The sequence below is a fragment of the Periplaneta americana genome, chromosome 7 (genome assembly GCF_040183065.1).
Source record: "Periplaneta americana isolate PAMFEO1 chromosome 7, P.americana_PAMFEO1_priV1, whole genome shotgun sequence".
NCBI lineage: Eukaryota > Metazoa > Arthropoda > Insecta > Blattodea > Blattidae > Periplaneta > Periplaneta americana.
The window spans coordinates 32,134,368-32,150,556 of NC_091123.1; the positions used below are offsets into that span (position 1 = coordinate 32,134,368).

Consider the following 16,189-nt stretch of genomic DNA (forward strand, 5'->3'; position numbering starts at 1 on the left):
GTATTTAAAACGTAGATTTAAGCTGAGGAGTTATTATTTTATCTATGCTGCAAACATATATTTGTGTACAACAATAAGACGCTACAAGGAAACATCAAGCATAAATTGAAACAGCATCCACAATTTTTTGTTCTTCCTATTAAATTACTGAAAATGGACTTAACTCGTTTTGGGAGAAAGCTCTTCAATTTGAATAATAGAACTATACCCTCCAAGGTAACACAAAATGATAGTAGAACAATAAAATATGAACTTTTGGGTTCTGCATTTTTTTATTGTATTTGACGACTATGCTGAATAGAAAAATAAACGCACCTCAATAATAGAGTGATATATGTGATGCAGCTCGCTCATATATAGCAGTGAGGTGTGATTTAAAGACCTGTGATTCTGTTGCTGTGACAGATTTGTCACTGGTTCCAACTGTGACTATACTCGTAGTTCCAAAATCACAGGTCCGAGAAACTGCCATTGCTGACCAATATATGACTAGTATCGATGGTGACTGATGTATGTATATGTGACAGCTAAAGTCAGGAAATTAGTTTGAAGGCAAACATAAATGGCATCTAATTAATTTTCGTCCCACTCAAAAGGTTAACATCAGCAACTCTTTGATACTCATGCTACAGAGGACTCACTATACTCTTCCACGAATGATTCACCCAATCATTTGTAACATTCTTGGACGAATATACTCGCCCACACATCGCAATAACCCAGCTCAGAGCGTGTTTGTTTATACTCGCCATGCTAATCAGTATTGTTGATATAAGCCATGGTACAGGTATCTCTATCGATTTGCAGAAGAGAGATAAACACAAGTATCTATCGTCTCATGATGAGAAACATTTACAATCACCAAGAATCATTCAAATACAAAAAGCACTGTAACAAAATCGCTATTATCTGTCACAGCAGTTTTTCCGGAGTTGTCACAGTTTGGAACTGTGATGACAAAACATTGTCACATTCCACCTCTACTTGTATATACAGCATCGTTGTAATATAGAATTCAAAATAATAATATACTTTTTACATTATACCACAAATCCAGTTCCAGCTTGCATAAGCTACTGTCAAAATATAAGTAAATAAATAATTATAATTCAAGATACTGGATAATGTTTAATGTAAATTCTTTGTTAATACTCCATGTCATTGCAGATTAATTTGTCTCTACTGAGGTACAAAAGAATATTTAAATACACAGCACGAAAAATGCAATATGTAATAATCTGTATGACCAGTATCTTACACAAAGATTGGTCAAATAAACTCCACGATCAGGGTCTTTCCAGACCCAATGTTTTCGAAATGATAACATTCCCATTGCAGATTCTGTCTGCTTACCCTTTGCCCTACGCATATGGTTAGGTGAGAGTCAATCAGTATGAAGTTACAATGTTTCCAGTAAGACACATTTTTCTCTGTCTTGTTTCCTCATGACTTGTCACGGACCTTTCATAACACAAAAAGATTTGTAACTTAATATACAAAGTATAGCATTGTGTATACATATTTGTGTCAGCTACTCTCAGCAGATCACTAAGTAATTCGCATATTACTGACTTGATATATACTGTAGGTAATAATAATTGTTTCAATGTATCAATAACAATACAATATAAATAATTAACTTTGCATTTCATAACAATGATTACTGGTTTCTTAAGTTTAATAAGAATAATAATTACAAAAATATCACTAGATTTACATGATGCTATAATCTGTGTGCATTTCGGTACCTTCTGATCAATACTGTGCGAACTTCAAATGCAGATATAAAAAGGTAGAAAAATAATGGGGGGAGGTGGGAATGTACGCGCCTAAAATCAAAACAGTAACCTCCATGTTATGCAATGTCACTATTATCTATTTTGTTAAGTGTTTACTAACCAGCATGTAGACATCGCACATAATTCAACCTGTGACAATTATATCATATATTTCCGTATCTACTGAACTTTTCTTCAGGGTAGCAAGCTACTAAATTATGACAACATTGAAATGCCTTCATTCGTTCACCCATAAGGCTAGCAATGTCTTCCTGATATGATTTTAAGTAAAACAACTAATTTTATGTTAATGTGTTCCAAGTAATTCATGTAGATCTTACATCCCAAAATCAAACAGTTTCAGTGGCATATAGTCTGTACATCTTCTTTTAGCACTATCATTTATGCAAGACAAAAAATTAAGAAGAAATAATCTGTCAATTCTGAATAAATTACCGTTTTGTGATATTTTGGTGTAAAAGCTCCAAATATACAAATGAATTTTTATTTTTGTTAAAATGACCATATTTCGCTTGAATTACATGGTTGTTATAACATTATATTAATTTATGAACAAAAGTTGAACATACTTTACAAGAAAAGACTATACAAATTCACAGACAGACATGTAAAAAATCAATCATTCTGTACATATGTGAAACCACAAGTACCTAAAGCGATGTTTCTGCAACGTATTAATACTTTTCTAAATTCAGTACAACAAGAAAGTAAAAGTTATTACCCTGAACTGAATATTTTTGTACTGTTTTATTTACCACTGTTTTTAAGGAAGACCGAAGAAGTATTGTTATTTTGCAAAATAAATTACTGTTTATTTCTCCAGCAAGCAAAATTATTTAACTGTATGGGCTTGCTCCCGGTTGAAATGCTACATAATGAATGAAATAGAAATTAGCCCAATTTTTTAAGCAGAAAATCTGCACACAGACTGCCAGGAATCAAGTTTTCACTACTGGTATCAGAAATATTTGGAAACAGGATATCATAGAGAATCTGGAAATGGATTTTATGGCATCACAATATTTTTTTCTGTGTGTAAAATTATAAATTATACACAGTACTACCTCCCCTCTTCACACATGCAGGTATCTACACATAATTACTTCAAATATATTTGATTATATTTTACATAATGTTTCAATGTTCAATTGTCCAGCATCTTATGTATACATACGCATACAAATATATTAAGTTGTCTCAGTATTGCTTTTGATCTGTTTTATTGGTTCATAATGATAATTTAAGAAGGCCAATGACTTTCATATGCACTGTAATGTTAATAAATGTTACCACAACAGTTTTTTTTTATGTTGTCAGATATGTTAGTTGTAAACAGCCAACGAACTTCACTCCTCAATAATAATCAATTGTGAAGACTATAAATTCCCAAAGTCCTGGCCTGACTGTGTGACTCACAACTAGGGCTAGGAGGTTCGTACCAAAACATAGCCACACATATAGATCACACCAACTCTATTGCACTAGCTGTCTTCTGTGTATACTATATTCCATTCACATAAACAACTCACAGAATATCCGCAAATGTCGATAGATGGATGACTTTTGTAACTACATTAGAGCAATACGCACAGTAGAGAAGCAGTTTCATTACATGCTAACGTTCGCAGTGGAGTTGTGCAGTTTAGCGAGTGGTTTTAACATGAAAGAATTTATATCTTCCAATCACACGAAGGTGAATGTAATACTTCAAGACTTACTGATAATCATATATCAAGAAATGGAGAAAAATTTTACTGGAAATTATGTAATGTAGAAATATAATCCACAAAACGATTATTAGTTCAGGGACACTGCTAAGAAATGTATTTTTTCTTTGTATTTGAGAGAGGTGGGATATGATGGTAGAGACTGAATTAATCTTGCTCAGCACTGGGACTGATGGCGGGCTTATGTGAGGACAGCAGTGAACCTTCAGGTTCTCTAAAAGCCATAAGTAATTAATTATATTTCGATATCCCTTCTAACAACTGCCTGCAGCAATCACTCTGATGCAAACTAGAAATATAGAAATGACGCCGCGAGATGTGGAAGAATAATTACTGTTCAAATATATATAGCCTACCAATCCACAGAAGTCCCAATAGTCATTACAGCAAAAATGAAAAGTGTTCTTGAAAGACTTATGGGTTTATTGTTATGTGCCATATATGAAATGCACTGTAACATTCACAAAGCTGTGTTTGCTCACTTGCTGATACAGTAAAGAATACTGTATCATATTTCAGCTTTTCTCCAGTTACGCCTTGTGACGTAGAAGGAACATTTTCAGGGTACATATATATATATATATATATATATATATATATATATATATATATTTCAAAACACAGAAGAATGCGTCTTTTGATAAACTGAAAATGTACATTATTATTAATTTAACAAGACTAGATACATATAATTATGTATTTTGTTTGTTATTCTTATAATATGGGTAAAAAATTTAATATTAAAAATTACGAAGATTTTAATTGTCAAATGTATTTTTATACAATATTATTTGTCTATTTTGTTTCTTATTCTAAAGTACAAAGATAAGTTTGGTACCACCTGACTGTACACATTTGTTTTGCTGGTCTGTTGACGTGAGAGCTGCATTACTACTGTTCATTCAGTGGATACAGGGTCTAAGCTCACACAACTTAACAGTTTTCTAACCTCTGCTCACAACATTACAAAATACTTGGGCACATGAATGGATGCTCAATATTGTGAGAATATTAGTCATCTTGGAGAAATCTAATGCTGCATTATCTAACAAAAATGATTAGTAAAACTGGAGATAATCGAATCTAATGATATTAAATAACAGATAATGCTTCATAAAAATGATGTACTGTATCTAAACAAAGTGAACTTTAGTCTTTTTTTAGTGCACACAAAGAGTATTAATGTCAAAAGTAAGATAAATGAATTAATTTATACACTGTATGGTTTAAGGACACTGGGTAGTAATCCAGTTGGATTTTCTAGTAAAAACTGTACCATATTAAAGATGCTATATTTCCACTTCTATTTAAAATAGGTGAGTGAAACTTTTATCACTCATTAAATAGGCCTCAAATAACACATACACATGAGAAACCTGTGGTGCTCTTGGTTTATGCTTAATAAAAATTTTAATTATGATGAGTACAAAATTCTAAAACTATGTTTTGACATAATGTATCAGTACACACTACATAAAAATTGCTATTCAGATCTTGTTCAAAATTTTGTGTGTTATAGTCTATACCTTGGTTGATATGTGAAGTGAGTTCCTTTATTAATTTACAGCATCAGGTCCAATTAAAAAAATAAATTATTATTAAGTATTAATTTTTATATAAATGATGTAAAATTCAAATAAATACCGAAACAATGTTTCAGTGAGATACTATGCTTGTTTACCAATTTCGACATCAGAATTATTAATTGACAGTGGGCCTACTGAACACTGCAGAACGCCATGATTACACACAGAAAGAAAAAGCTCATAACCAAACATAATATTTACGTTATCATGACTGCAGACTGCAGTGCAATATATATGATTGAACACTATCACTGCCATCAACATATGTAGCCATTATATTTACAATAATTCGGAAGACAGATGTTACTTATGAACAGGATGTGAAAGAAAATGAATTGGAAGATGAAGAGGGTTCCCAGGAATGAGAACCAGAACGAGATCTGGAAGCAGAGGACGTGAACATGAAGATTTTTTATTCATAATAAACTGAGATAAGAAACGGCTATGCATATTGATATGTAAAGTCGATATTACGCATTCTGATGTTATTTGTGTATAACTGATCAACGGTACAAGCCAACCAACATGAACATAGGTTATCCAACTTCAAAATTTATGATGTGGGATATTTAAGAATTCAATTCACGTGGTAATCTGGCCACATATACACGTAGCTATATTGGAAGTGATTCTACTGAATTTCTGGGTTTGTTATAAGCAATGGAGAAGAAGAAATTATGTCACAGTCTCCTTGCTACAAAATATACGACGACCAAATACCTTTTTGATGACAACAGAATGTGTCTAGTAGGCTGTGATCAGAAATGAAAATGGCAAAGTTAAAAGTTCGTCAACCTTCACGTTTCTGGTCCCAGGCTCCGGCAAACATCTCTTTAACTGTGAATGCTCACATTTAAATATATGTATTTTAACAATTTTTCCATCATCGTTCTCGTTGTCGTTTCCATTCCCGGTTTATTGTGGAATAGCTTTTAAATTGTTTATATAAATGTTTATACTGTATTACCTTCGTGTTAAAATGAAAAACATCATAAAATAAGCCACTCCCACTAATATAGAGTCCTGTTTAATACGAGACTATTGCAAGGTCCCTTGAATAGCGTCTTATGAGGTTTCACTGTATATAAAAAATCTGATCGCCATGCTAATTGTAAGATCAAGGAATTAAAATTTGAATAAAAGCCTCAGATTTATACAGCATCTTGGATGGTTTAAGTTATGTGTACATAAAATAATGTAACAAAATAATTTATATAAATCTAATAAGCTAATCAGATAATTTAATTCTGTTTTTGTAAGATGCTAACAAAACTTGGAAGATTTTATACATTGGCAGTAATTAGGCATTGTTGTCAAGTGTGCACATCGTTTTCAGTTTTTCTGAAGGACAGGTATGCAATGAAAGACTTATTGTATAGAATGGCTAATTCAAATTCCACAACACAGGTGCAACGAAACTTCAAGAGGGTCTACAATATGCGACATGCACTCTCTAGACATGAATTGAACCATGAGCGGTTTAAGGAAACTAGTAGCGTAGAAAAGGTGTTACACCCACAAAGTCCTTCAGAAGCATTTAAGCTCTATCCATACAAAGAGCAAATTCTGCAAGCTATAAAATGAGGGGGAAAGGCAAAACAAATTAATTTTTTCATGGATATATTGAACAGAATATGACAAGACAATAATTTCTTGCAAGGAATTCTGTTTTCCGATGAAACATTTCATTTGTTGGGAATGTTAAACGGTCACCAGATTTAACTCCGCTCGATAATTTTTACGTGGAGTTATGCCCACAGGAAATCTTCAGGCCTTATGTGAAAGAACCAGGTATGTCATATCAACAATCAGACAAGGTATGCTTGAAAACACTTGGGCCAAAATTGATTATCAATTAGACACCAGAGCAACAAGAGGCACGCATGTGGAAACTGTGTAATAGAACTCCCAACATATATTAACCTTACAAACTAAACAGAATAAAAGTATGTTCATTGTTTCAAAGTTATTGCTGTGTGTTTTATTACGTCATTTTATATACATGGAGTAAAGTCACTGAGAAGCTGCTAGCACTATAAGCCCAAACGAGTGGGCTAAGTGAATGTGAACTTCTCACCCGCAATTCTTTACAATCAAATCCAACATAACCGTCTGCATGCACGCATATCTGGATGCCAACTAAACAGGAAACTTTACAAACAGACTTTCAAAGTTGGCAAGGCTGCAGTGATGAGAGAGTAACATCTACCACTGAGATGCTGTCAATGTAATCTTGAGAATTTGGAGAAGATAACATTGATAAGTCCTGTGTAATAGTGTCGCAGTTTAAGGCAGTGAATGTCAACTAGGGGCTCGCAGCCCTGTGGAGATTCAAAGGAATTTAATGGGGAGACACAAATAAAATAATAATAATAATAATAATAATAATAATAATTACGTCACGCGAAGTCAGTCTTAGCAACAGCTGACATATAACGTGCAGCGTCACCACGGCATGGCGCGTCCTCAGGTTGCGGATAGAGGAGACGGCCTCCAGATATGGAGGGTAGCTGCGAAGATATTGAATAAGCAGTCGTGGACAGCCGATAAGGGGTGGTCCTCCAGCTTGGGGGTTGGGCGAAGGGCTAACAACCCATCACCGTAAAAAAACAGCTTGTTACGTATCCCTATAATAAGCCTCGGAATAGGACTGATTCTCTGGCACGACCACAGCAAAGGAATAAGGATTTGAGATTTGGCACTTGGAACGTAACTAGTCTTTATAGAACAGGAGGGGTAACATTAGTAGCAAAAGAACTAGCTAGATATAGAATAGACTTCGTGGGAGTACAAGAGGTTAGGCTAGATGGGAATGGCATATCACAAATAGGAGATTACTTGTTGTATTATGGGGAAGGAAACAATAAGGTTACATCAGCTTCTTGTCTATGCGGATGACGTGAATATGTTAGGAGAAAATACACAAACGATTAGGGAAAACACGGAAATTTTACTTGAAGCAAGTAGAGCGATCGGTTTGGAAGTAAATCCCGAAAAGACAAAGTATATGATTATGTCTCGTGACCAGAATATTGTACGAAATGGAAATATAAAAATTGGAGATTTATCCTTCGAAGAGGTGGAAAAATTCAAATATCTTGGAGCAACAGTAACAAATATAAATGACACTCGGGAGGAAATTAAACGCAGAATAAATATGGGAAATGCGTGTTATTATTCGGTTGAGAAGCTCTTATCAGCCAGTCTGCTGTCGAAAAACCTGAAGGTTAGAATTTATAAAACAGTTATATTACCGGTTGTTCTTTATGGTTGTGAAACTTGGACTCTCACTCTGAGAGAGGAACATAGGTTCAGGGTGTTTGAGAATAAGGTGCTAAGGAAAATATTTGGGGCTAAGCGGGATGAAGTTACAGGAGAATGGAGAAATTTACACAACACAGAACTGCACGCATTGTATTCTTCACCTGACATAATTAGGAACATTAAATCCAGACGTTTGAGATGGGCAGGGCATGTAGCACGTATGGGCGAATCCAGAAATGCATATAGAGTGGTAGTTGGGAGACCGGAGGGAAAAAGACCTTTAGGGAGGCCGAGACGTAGATGGGAGGATAATATTAAAATGGATTTGAGGGAGGTGGGGTGTGATGATAGAGACTGGATTAATCTTGCACAGGATAGGGACCGCTGGCGGGCTTATGTGAGGGCGGCAATGAACCTTCGGGTTCCTTAAAGCCATTTGTAAGTAAGTAAGTATAATAATAATAATAATAATAATAATAATAATAATAATAATAATGTTGTTGTGCCCAGGATTATGATAAGCAATCATAACTTTGTTATGACCATATATTTTCACTTTATTTTAAAGTAATAAAATCGTACTTATTAAAAGATTCAAACATGCCTTTACAATGCAAGAGCTCGCTTCCTGTTTCGACAGATTACAGAGCACAGTTTAGCTAACTCATCAAAGTCATAGTCCAGTCCTTGAACCAGGTAGAAATGCGTACGCTTGCATTTTACTCGTAGCACGAAGTCAGTCTTAGCAACAGCTGACATATAACGTGCAGCGTCTCTTGCGAGACATCAATTTCTATTGGTTACTGGTAAAGCAAAAACAGAGATTCAGTCGTGAGAGTTCCTTAAATCTGTATTGCTCTAAATGACGACCGGAAACACTGATTTAAGATTATGGTTAAGAATCAGAAGCGTGGTGTTTAGTGAATGCAATACCATCTTTTTAGAAGATTCGCGGGTAAAATAGCGTCACTCTGTTACATCACAAAGGACGCGGTTCGAGAATTTATAAAAGGACATGAAACGTCGAAAACGCGGTCATTAGTTATTGGTCAAGATAGCGGTCATGAAGTAACGCTTGTAACTTCCCGACGTCCAGGAAGAAGTTCTGAAAATGGCATCGAATATGGCATTACCTCTGAACAGCATCAGGGTTCGGCCTACTATTTATTGTAAGTAAAATCATCAGATCAATCTTTAGAATTTTCATCTAACTAGTTCATCTTGGTACTTTGAAATTAACAGAAATTTTCATACTTTCTAAATCTTTCAATCTCAATATTTAATAATTTATTTGTAGTAACTTGATATTTTATTAATAAACTTAGTAATAGTGAATTTCTACACTTGTGATTATTTCGAAAGCCTGCGCTCACATTCTAAGTAGGAATCCCTCCTATCCATAAGCAAGAACAGTTTATAAAGTATAACACAGTGTCTGATTCGTTTGTGTTATCTTGATAGAGATTATAACTCGCAATTATCTCAAAGATAAGCCATCCGCCCTTGTCGTGGCAAGTGGCACGACAAAATTACTGGTGTCAGATATGATAGAGCTCAACAATAAATTATGGTGTCAGAATTGGTACAATAAAATATTGGTGTCAGATATGGTATAATAAATACTGGTGTCAGAATTAGTATAACAAAAATTGGTGTCAGAAATGGGCACAACAATAATAATAAAGTTGTTTTATTAAAATTTAAACTTTCAATCATTTTGCACTAAATAAAAACATAATTAAATTGTTTCCCTTTTAAATTGATACCAAATTTCACATCACCATGTTCTACATTCTACTCTATACCGTAGGCCATGGGGGATGCACTAAAGTAACATGAGGAAATGAGTGACCTTATCATTAAAAACGTTGAGAAACACTGGTCTAAGCATCATGCCTAGGACTCGCATTGTGGAATGTGGGCTGGTCGAATTCTTATGGGGAAGAAATTTACTCATGAAATTTCAGCCAGTGTTTGGGACTGGTGCCCACCCATCTGGGGATCTATGATAGGTAGCAAAATACAGTTTCGTAAATCAGTTATAACGGCAGGGAAGGGGGGGGGGGGTCATCATGCTAATCACATAACCAGATGTCACTCCCGTACTAGTTGAATGATCATTATCTTCTCTTGAGACCTATGTACGTAAGGTCAACCAGCAGTTGGCTGGTTGACCTTGGCCCTTCATGGATTGTTGCATCACAGATTAGTATTGATAAGCTGGTTAGGTATTCCCGTGCAACAGGCATTTCAATTCTATTCTCATATTGCTCCTTATGAGTCTTCTTACTACAAAGTTTGTAACATGTCCAGTACAACACACTGTATAAAATATACTTACTGAAGAAATGCAACAGTGCATTTCTTTATAGGACTTTTCCACTATCAGTGATCCTTCATCTATCACCAGAGGGAAGAACACTCAGTTATAATATTTTCAATTTTTTAATGGATTATTTAATGATGCTGAACTAATTTCATCGGTACAATTGAGGACTGTTTTTGCAAAACTTGCTAACTGAAAAAACTAAATTTTACAGGAGAGACAAAACACTATAGTAAGAAAGTTTTGCTGTATCTCTCACTTATAGCAGAAAGCAAGTTTTGAAAAAACGATCACACTTTGACATACTACAATGAAGAGAAATAATCCAATTTTACTAAGACGCTTTGAACATCATGTAGAGGCCTTCCTTATGTTAACGAATCCATCAAAATCTCAATTTTGCAAATTTTGCAGTTAGCAAGTTTTGCAAAAACAGTTCTCAATTGGTGACAGCTCAATGGCATTTTGGCAAGACGAGAACAAAAATTTGCCATGAAATTACCTGACATTTGCCTTACAGTTGGGGAAACCCTTGGGAAAACCTTATCATTAAAAACGTTGAGAAACACTGGTCTAAGCATCATGCCTAGGACTCGCATTGTGGAATGTGGGCTGGTCGAATTCTTATGGGGAAGAAATTTACTCATGAAATTTCAGCCAGTGTTTGGGACTGGTGCCCACCCATCTGGGGATCTATGATAGGTAGCAAAATACAGTTTCGTAAATCAGTTATAACGGCAGGGAAGGGGGGGGGGGTCATCATGCTAATCACATAACCAGATGTCACTCCCGTACTAGTTGAATGATCATTATCTTCTCTTGAGACCTATGTACGTAAGGTCAACCAGCAGTTGGCTGGTTGACCTTGGCCCTTCATGGATTGTTGCATCACAGATTAGTATTGATAAGCTGGTTAGGTATTCCCGTGCAACAGGCATTTCAATTCTATTCTCATATTGCTCCTTATGAGTCTTCTTACTACAAAGTTTGTAACATGTCCAGTACAACACACTGTATAAAATATACTTACTGAAGAAATGCAACAGTGCATTTCTTTATAGGACTTTTCCACTATCAGTGATCCTTCATCTATCACCAGAGGGAAGAACACTCAGTTATAATATTTTCAATTTTTTAATGGATTATTTAATGATGCTGAACTAATTTCATCGGTACAATTGAGGACTGTTTTTGCAAAACTTGCTAACTGAAAAAACTAAATTTTACAGGAGAGACAAAACACTATAGTAAGAAAGTTTTGCTGTATCTCTCACTTATAGCAGAAAGCAAGTTTTGAAAAAACGATCACACTTTGACATACTACAATGAAGAGAAATAATCCAATTTTACTAAGACGCTTTGAACATCATGTAGAGGCCTTCCTTATGTTAACGAATCCATCAAAATCTCAATTTTGCAAATTTTGCAGTTAGCAAGTTTTGCAAAAACAGTTCTCAATTGGTGACAGCTCAATGGCATTTTGGCAAGACGAGAACAAAAATTTGCCATGAAATTACCTGACATTTGCCTTACAGTTGGGGAAACCCTTGGGAAAACCTACGCAGAATTCAGACACAAGTTTGAGCACAGCTACGAATCAAGTTCCATTTGCTACCCAAGAGCTACACCAGTATAATCAGTAGGGCTATTTAATATAAACAAAATTCTTCTAGCGAGTTCAGAAAAAAAGAATGTTCAGAATGCATGCCAACGTATAATTCTGTAAAAAATTTTAAATCGAAAACTCTGAAACAACATAATACTTTGTCTATGCTTTGCATACTAAATTCGTAAAAAAGTAACACAGTTCAGTCTAATAAAGTACAAGTGTTATATATCTCAAAGAAATTATTCATAGCTCTTACCAATATCACACATAACTGATTTATGTATATTAAAACCCACTCCATCTTAATAATAAAAACTTTTAAGAATCAGGAAGCTTTCCAAACTGTTGAATTAATAGTTTCTGATCTTGTAACTGTTTGGTCAATAATGCTTGTTCTTTAATTTCTGCCATCACTGTCTTCTCGCGAATTTTCTCGTCTTGAGGTCCATGATTGTGTGTAGAGCATTTCACTGAGAGCACATCATTGAATGTAACAATGCGTCCACGGCAACCAATCCTCTGGTACTCGGAACACCGCCAGAATATCCTCCGTCCCGACTGCCGGTCCGTACTATAAATAAAGCCATTGTGGACTAGTTGATACCTACCTCTAGAGCTCTTCACAAATTGTAGGTTACCTACAATAGAAGAGGGAAGGTTGCTATGTAGTTTGTGTAAAAGTTGTAGATTTCGTAGATCTGATTCTGGGTGAGTGAAATTTGAAATGAACAATGAACTGTCACACAGTAACACTATTAATCATGGCTTTAACAAATAAAATACATTTTATACAGATCATATGAAACATTCATTAACAACTAAAAAATTATTATAGCAAGGTAACATAGACTATATTCGTTTAAATATAAAATTCAGGATTTTAAATGTTTGTCATAAATCCAAACAAACTATTTTCAGTACAGTTCTGTGTTCATTTGAATAAAAGAGATCTACGAAACTCCATTAATTCGTAAGTTGATATATAACTATTTGGGTGGAATGTTATTAAAACATTTTACTGATGCAAAACAATTCATATTAAACCACATAAAAACTTTAATAAAATAACTTTAACTCATAAAGAGGTTGTCACATTGATTTCACAGATTTGTGTGGGGTTCGTTTTTTGAAAGTAGTATGAAAATAGGAGTACACACGAGTCCTCATTTTTCCTCCCACCCTCTCTCCAGATTTCTTTTTTAATTTTAACCATGTTTAAAATGGCGTTTTCCTTAATTCAGGTTACTGGAGATATTTTCGCGTGAAAATGTATAAAAATGCAGGGAGAGATCTCGGCAATTTTGGTAATACAACTTAGATCAGGCAAAATATGTCTGAAAATCATGACATAACTGGGCCCCCAATATTCGCAAGAAATGTAAAGTGGATTTAATTGTAATTTTTTGTAGATTGTAATGATGATTTTGGCTCTAAAATATGTACACATCGCCCGTCGCTCTAATAATATGTAATAACGTACATCCTGCAGCTGGAGGTTTCAGCTATGGGCGTGTAGGACTTCAACATGCTAATTTCTGTTACAAAATGCTGAAAACTGCAAATATTTAATTTCCATCTGTGTTATGCAAGATATTTTGTTATATTGTTGCAGTTAACATTTCTCTGCAAAAGAAAACACTGATGTTCGCTATAAGGAAGATATAACACGTCAAAATAGGTCATTTTAACTATTGCTTCTTAAATTATTATGTACTGATGTCCATGTTTTAGATTTATGGTTCTAGGACAAAATATGGTGGTAGAGTTTGAACTCAAAATATTCAAATGTTATTTTAATTTACATTGTCAATTTCCACTTCTACCTTATTAGTTTTCTAATTTAATTTACATAATAATGTAAATAATTAAGTTCAACAAAGATATATTTTAAATTATATGCATTGAATAAAATATTTAGCTTCATGGCCTGAGTGACCCCTTTGATACTCATATTTTCCAAGTTTAGGCAGAGTTGCTATCCCCTCTCCCCCCCCCCAACATTTTATACAAGCCGGCACCTATGACATAGTCCCTTATTATATATGTCTTCCATACTACCTTGCGACTATACAGTGTAGTACTGGGTGTTCATTTCAAAGTGTGTCATGACGTCACTGTTGATGAGTCAGCGATTTGAAGCGAGTTTCAGCTTTTGGGTCAGAGAAGTTGCCTATTAATCAAGGCGTTCAATCTGAACTTGAGAACGTGTACGGTATAACTTGAACGTCATAGCAACAGATGGTGGTCTGTGTGCTACCGTAACCTCTTTCGAACTGTGTTTTGCGCGGCCAAGTCGTATGCAGGGTATTTGTTGTCATCGGTTGTGTACGGCAACATTCCACAATACAAATCAAATGCTCCGTGTCCATGTTGACCGTCGAAGTTAATGTCAACAAATATGTAAGTAATCGTCTTAACCCTCTCAGTAAGAAAAAACTCACCTCAGTACATGTTTCGAAACAGTTCACATTCCTGCCACTACCGGCGTTACCGTACGTATTGGTAAGTACTCTTCTGAATGAACACCGTACTTGGTAGGCAACTTCTCTGGCAGATAAGTAATACACCTCTGCGGAAGTGTAGGAAGATTGAATTCTCTAGGCTCATCGACTAGCCACGTGACGGCATACAGCGAGCCATGACACACTTTGAACTGAACACCCAGTATATTATGCATACAAGCATAGCAAGGATGCCTACCAATGTTGTGGGTTTGGTATTGAGGCAAACAGTAATGTACACACCACAGACTCAAATACACTGAATCTTATATTATTTTACTTTTGTTTTTTAAGAAACTACGGCTTGTGAGAGAAAGCCAAAACACATGTCCTATTATTTTTGACGTACTTCTGCCAAAAACACTCCCAAACAAATCTGTGGCACCGATGCAACAAATGTTTCTTGTTAGTTTCATACAACAGTTTTCATCCTGCTGAAGAGGAAATGTAGAATATAATTCTTAACATAAATTTTATAAGAAACCCACCATAAACTTATAACACTTGCCTCAGTTGTGTTGTACTATAGTATGTATAAAATTACAAGTTGCCTTCTGTCAAACTTTTCCAGAACTGTGCCATTTCCAGCTTCTCTCTGATTTTATCCTCGCGAGGACTGTGATTATGACGACTCGCATCCTTTGACAGCTCGCCACCCAAAGTCACACAACGCCCCCGGCAACCATCTTTCTTATATTCAGAACAAATCCAAAACCTCCTATCTCCAACTTGTCGATTCATCCTATAAATATATCCATTGTGGGTGAGTAGCAGATTGCCTTTTGCACTCTCGATGAACCGAAGGGCACCTACAAATAATAAGTGCCCATGTCATGATTTTCATTCAATATTAGATAACACTACGGTCTTATAGAAATAAAAAAAAACTATAAAGTCGAAATACAACATGGTTAAAAATAAAAATGGCTTCATCTTATTACCTCTTTAAATTTCAAACATGTTTAAAACTGTAGCTGAAAACTCTCTGTTGTGATAGTGAAGCTCTATTCTGAAACCGTAACACAATCACCTTCAGACTGTACAAAATGATCTACATAAAAAGACGCATAGAGTCCCAGTGTACGAAATTGCTCATTTTAGAGCAAAAATCACGATCAAGAAGTGGGCAACTTTTCAATGAGATGCAAGCCTACTGTATTAGAACTATACCTAAATATGTGTCTTCAGGGGAGAGAAGTATTTTCAAACCTCTACTTCCAATACACAGGTAAGTTTCAAAACTCTGGTAACTTCTAACATTTCTTTCCCTTTGTTTTGGAAGTTATAAATAGGCCTACCGTATTTTCTCGAATACCCTGCACACTTTTTTTTTCCTAAGTATACAATTAAAAAATACGGGTGCACATCTTACTCAAA

At 35.0% G+C, this 16,189-nt stretch overlaps 1 protein-coding gene across 12 annotated transcripts in view; it reads right to left on the bottom strand.

The window, feature by feature from the left end:
• The window catches only part of LOC138703032 (modifier of mdg4-like), a 193,548-nt gene that overhangs the window by 110,594 nt on the left and 66,765 nt on the right, over nucleotides 1-16,189 (bottom strand). For 3 of the 12 annotated variants that reach the window (XM_069830543.1, XM_069830541.1, XM_069830542.1), the window contains exon 7: nucleotides 11,251-12,949. The exons of 8 other annotated variants lie outside the window; for them this stretch is intronic. In XM_069830543.1, coding sequence (XP_069686644.1) covers nucleotides 12,630-12,949 — 320 coding nt within the window. In that variant the 3' untranslated portion in view covers nucleotides 11,251-12,629. Of the gene's footprint in view, nucleotides 1-11,250; nucleotides 12,950-15,289; nucleotides 15,622-16,189 lie in introns of those variants that run through there. One more of the 12 variants, XM_069830547.1, reaches the window with a different exon arrangement.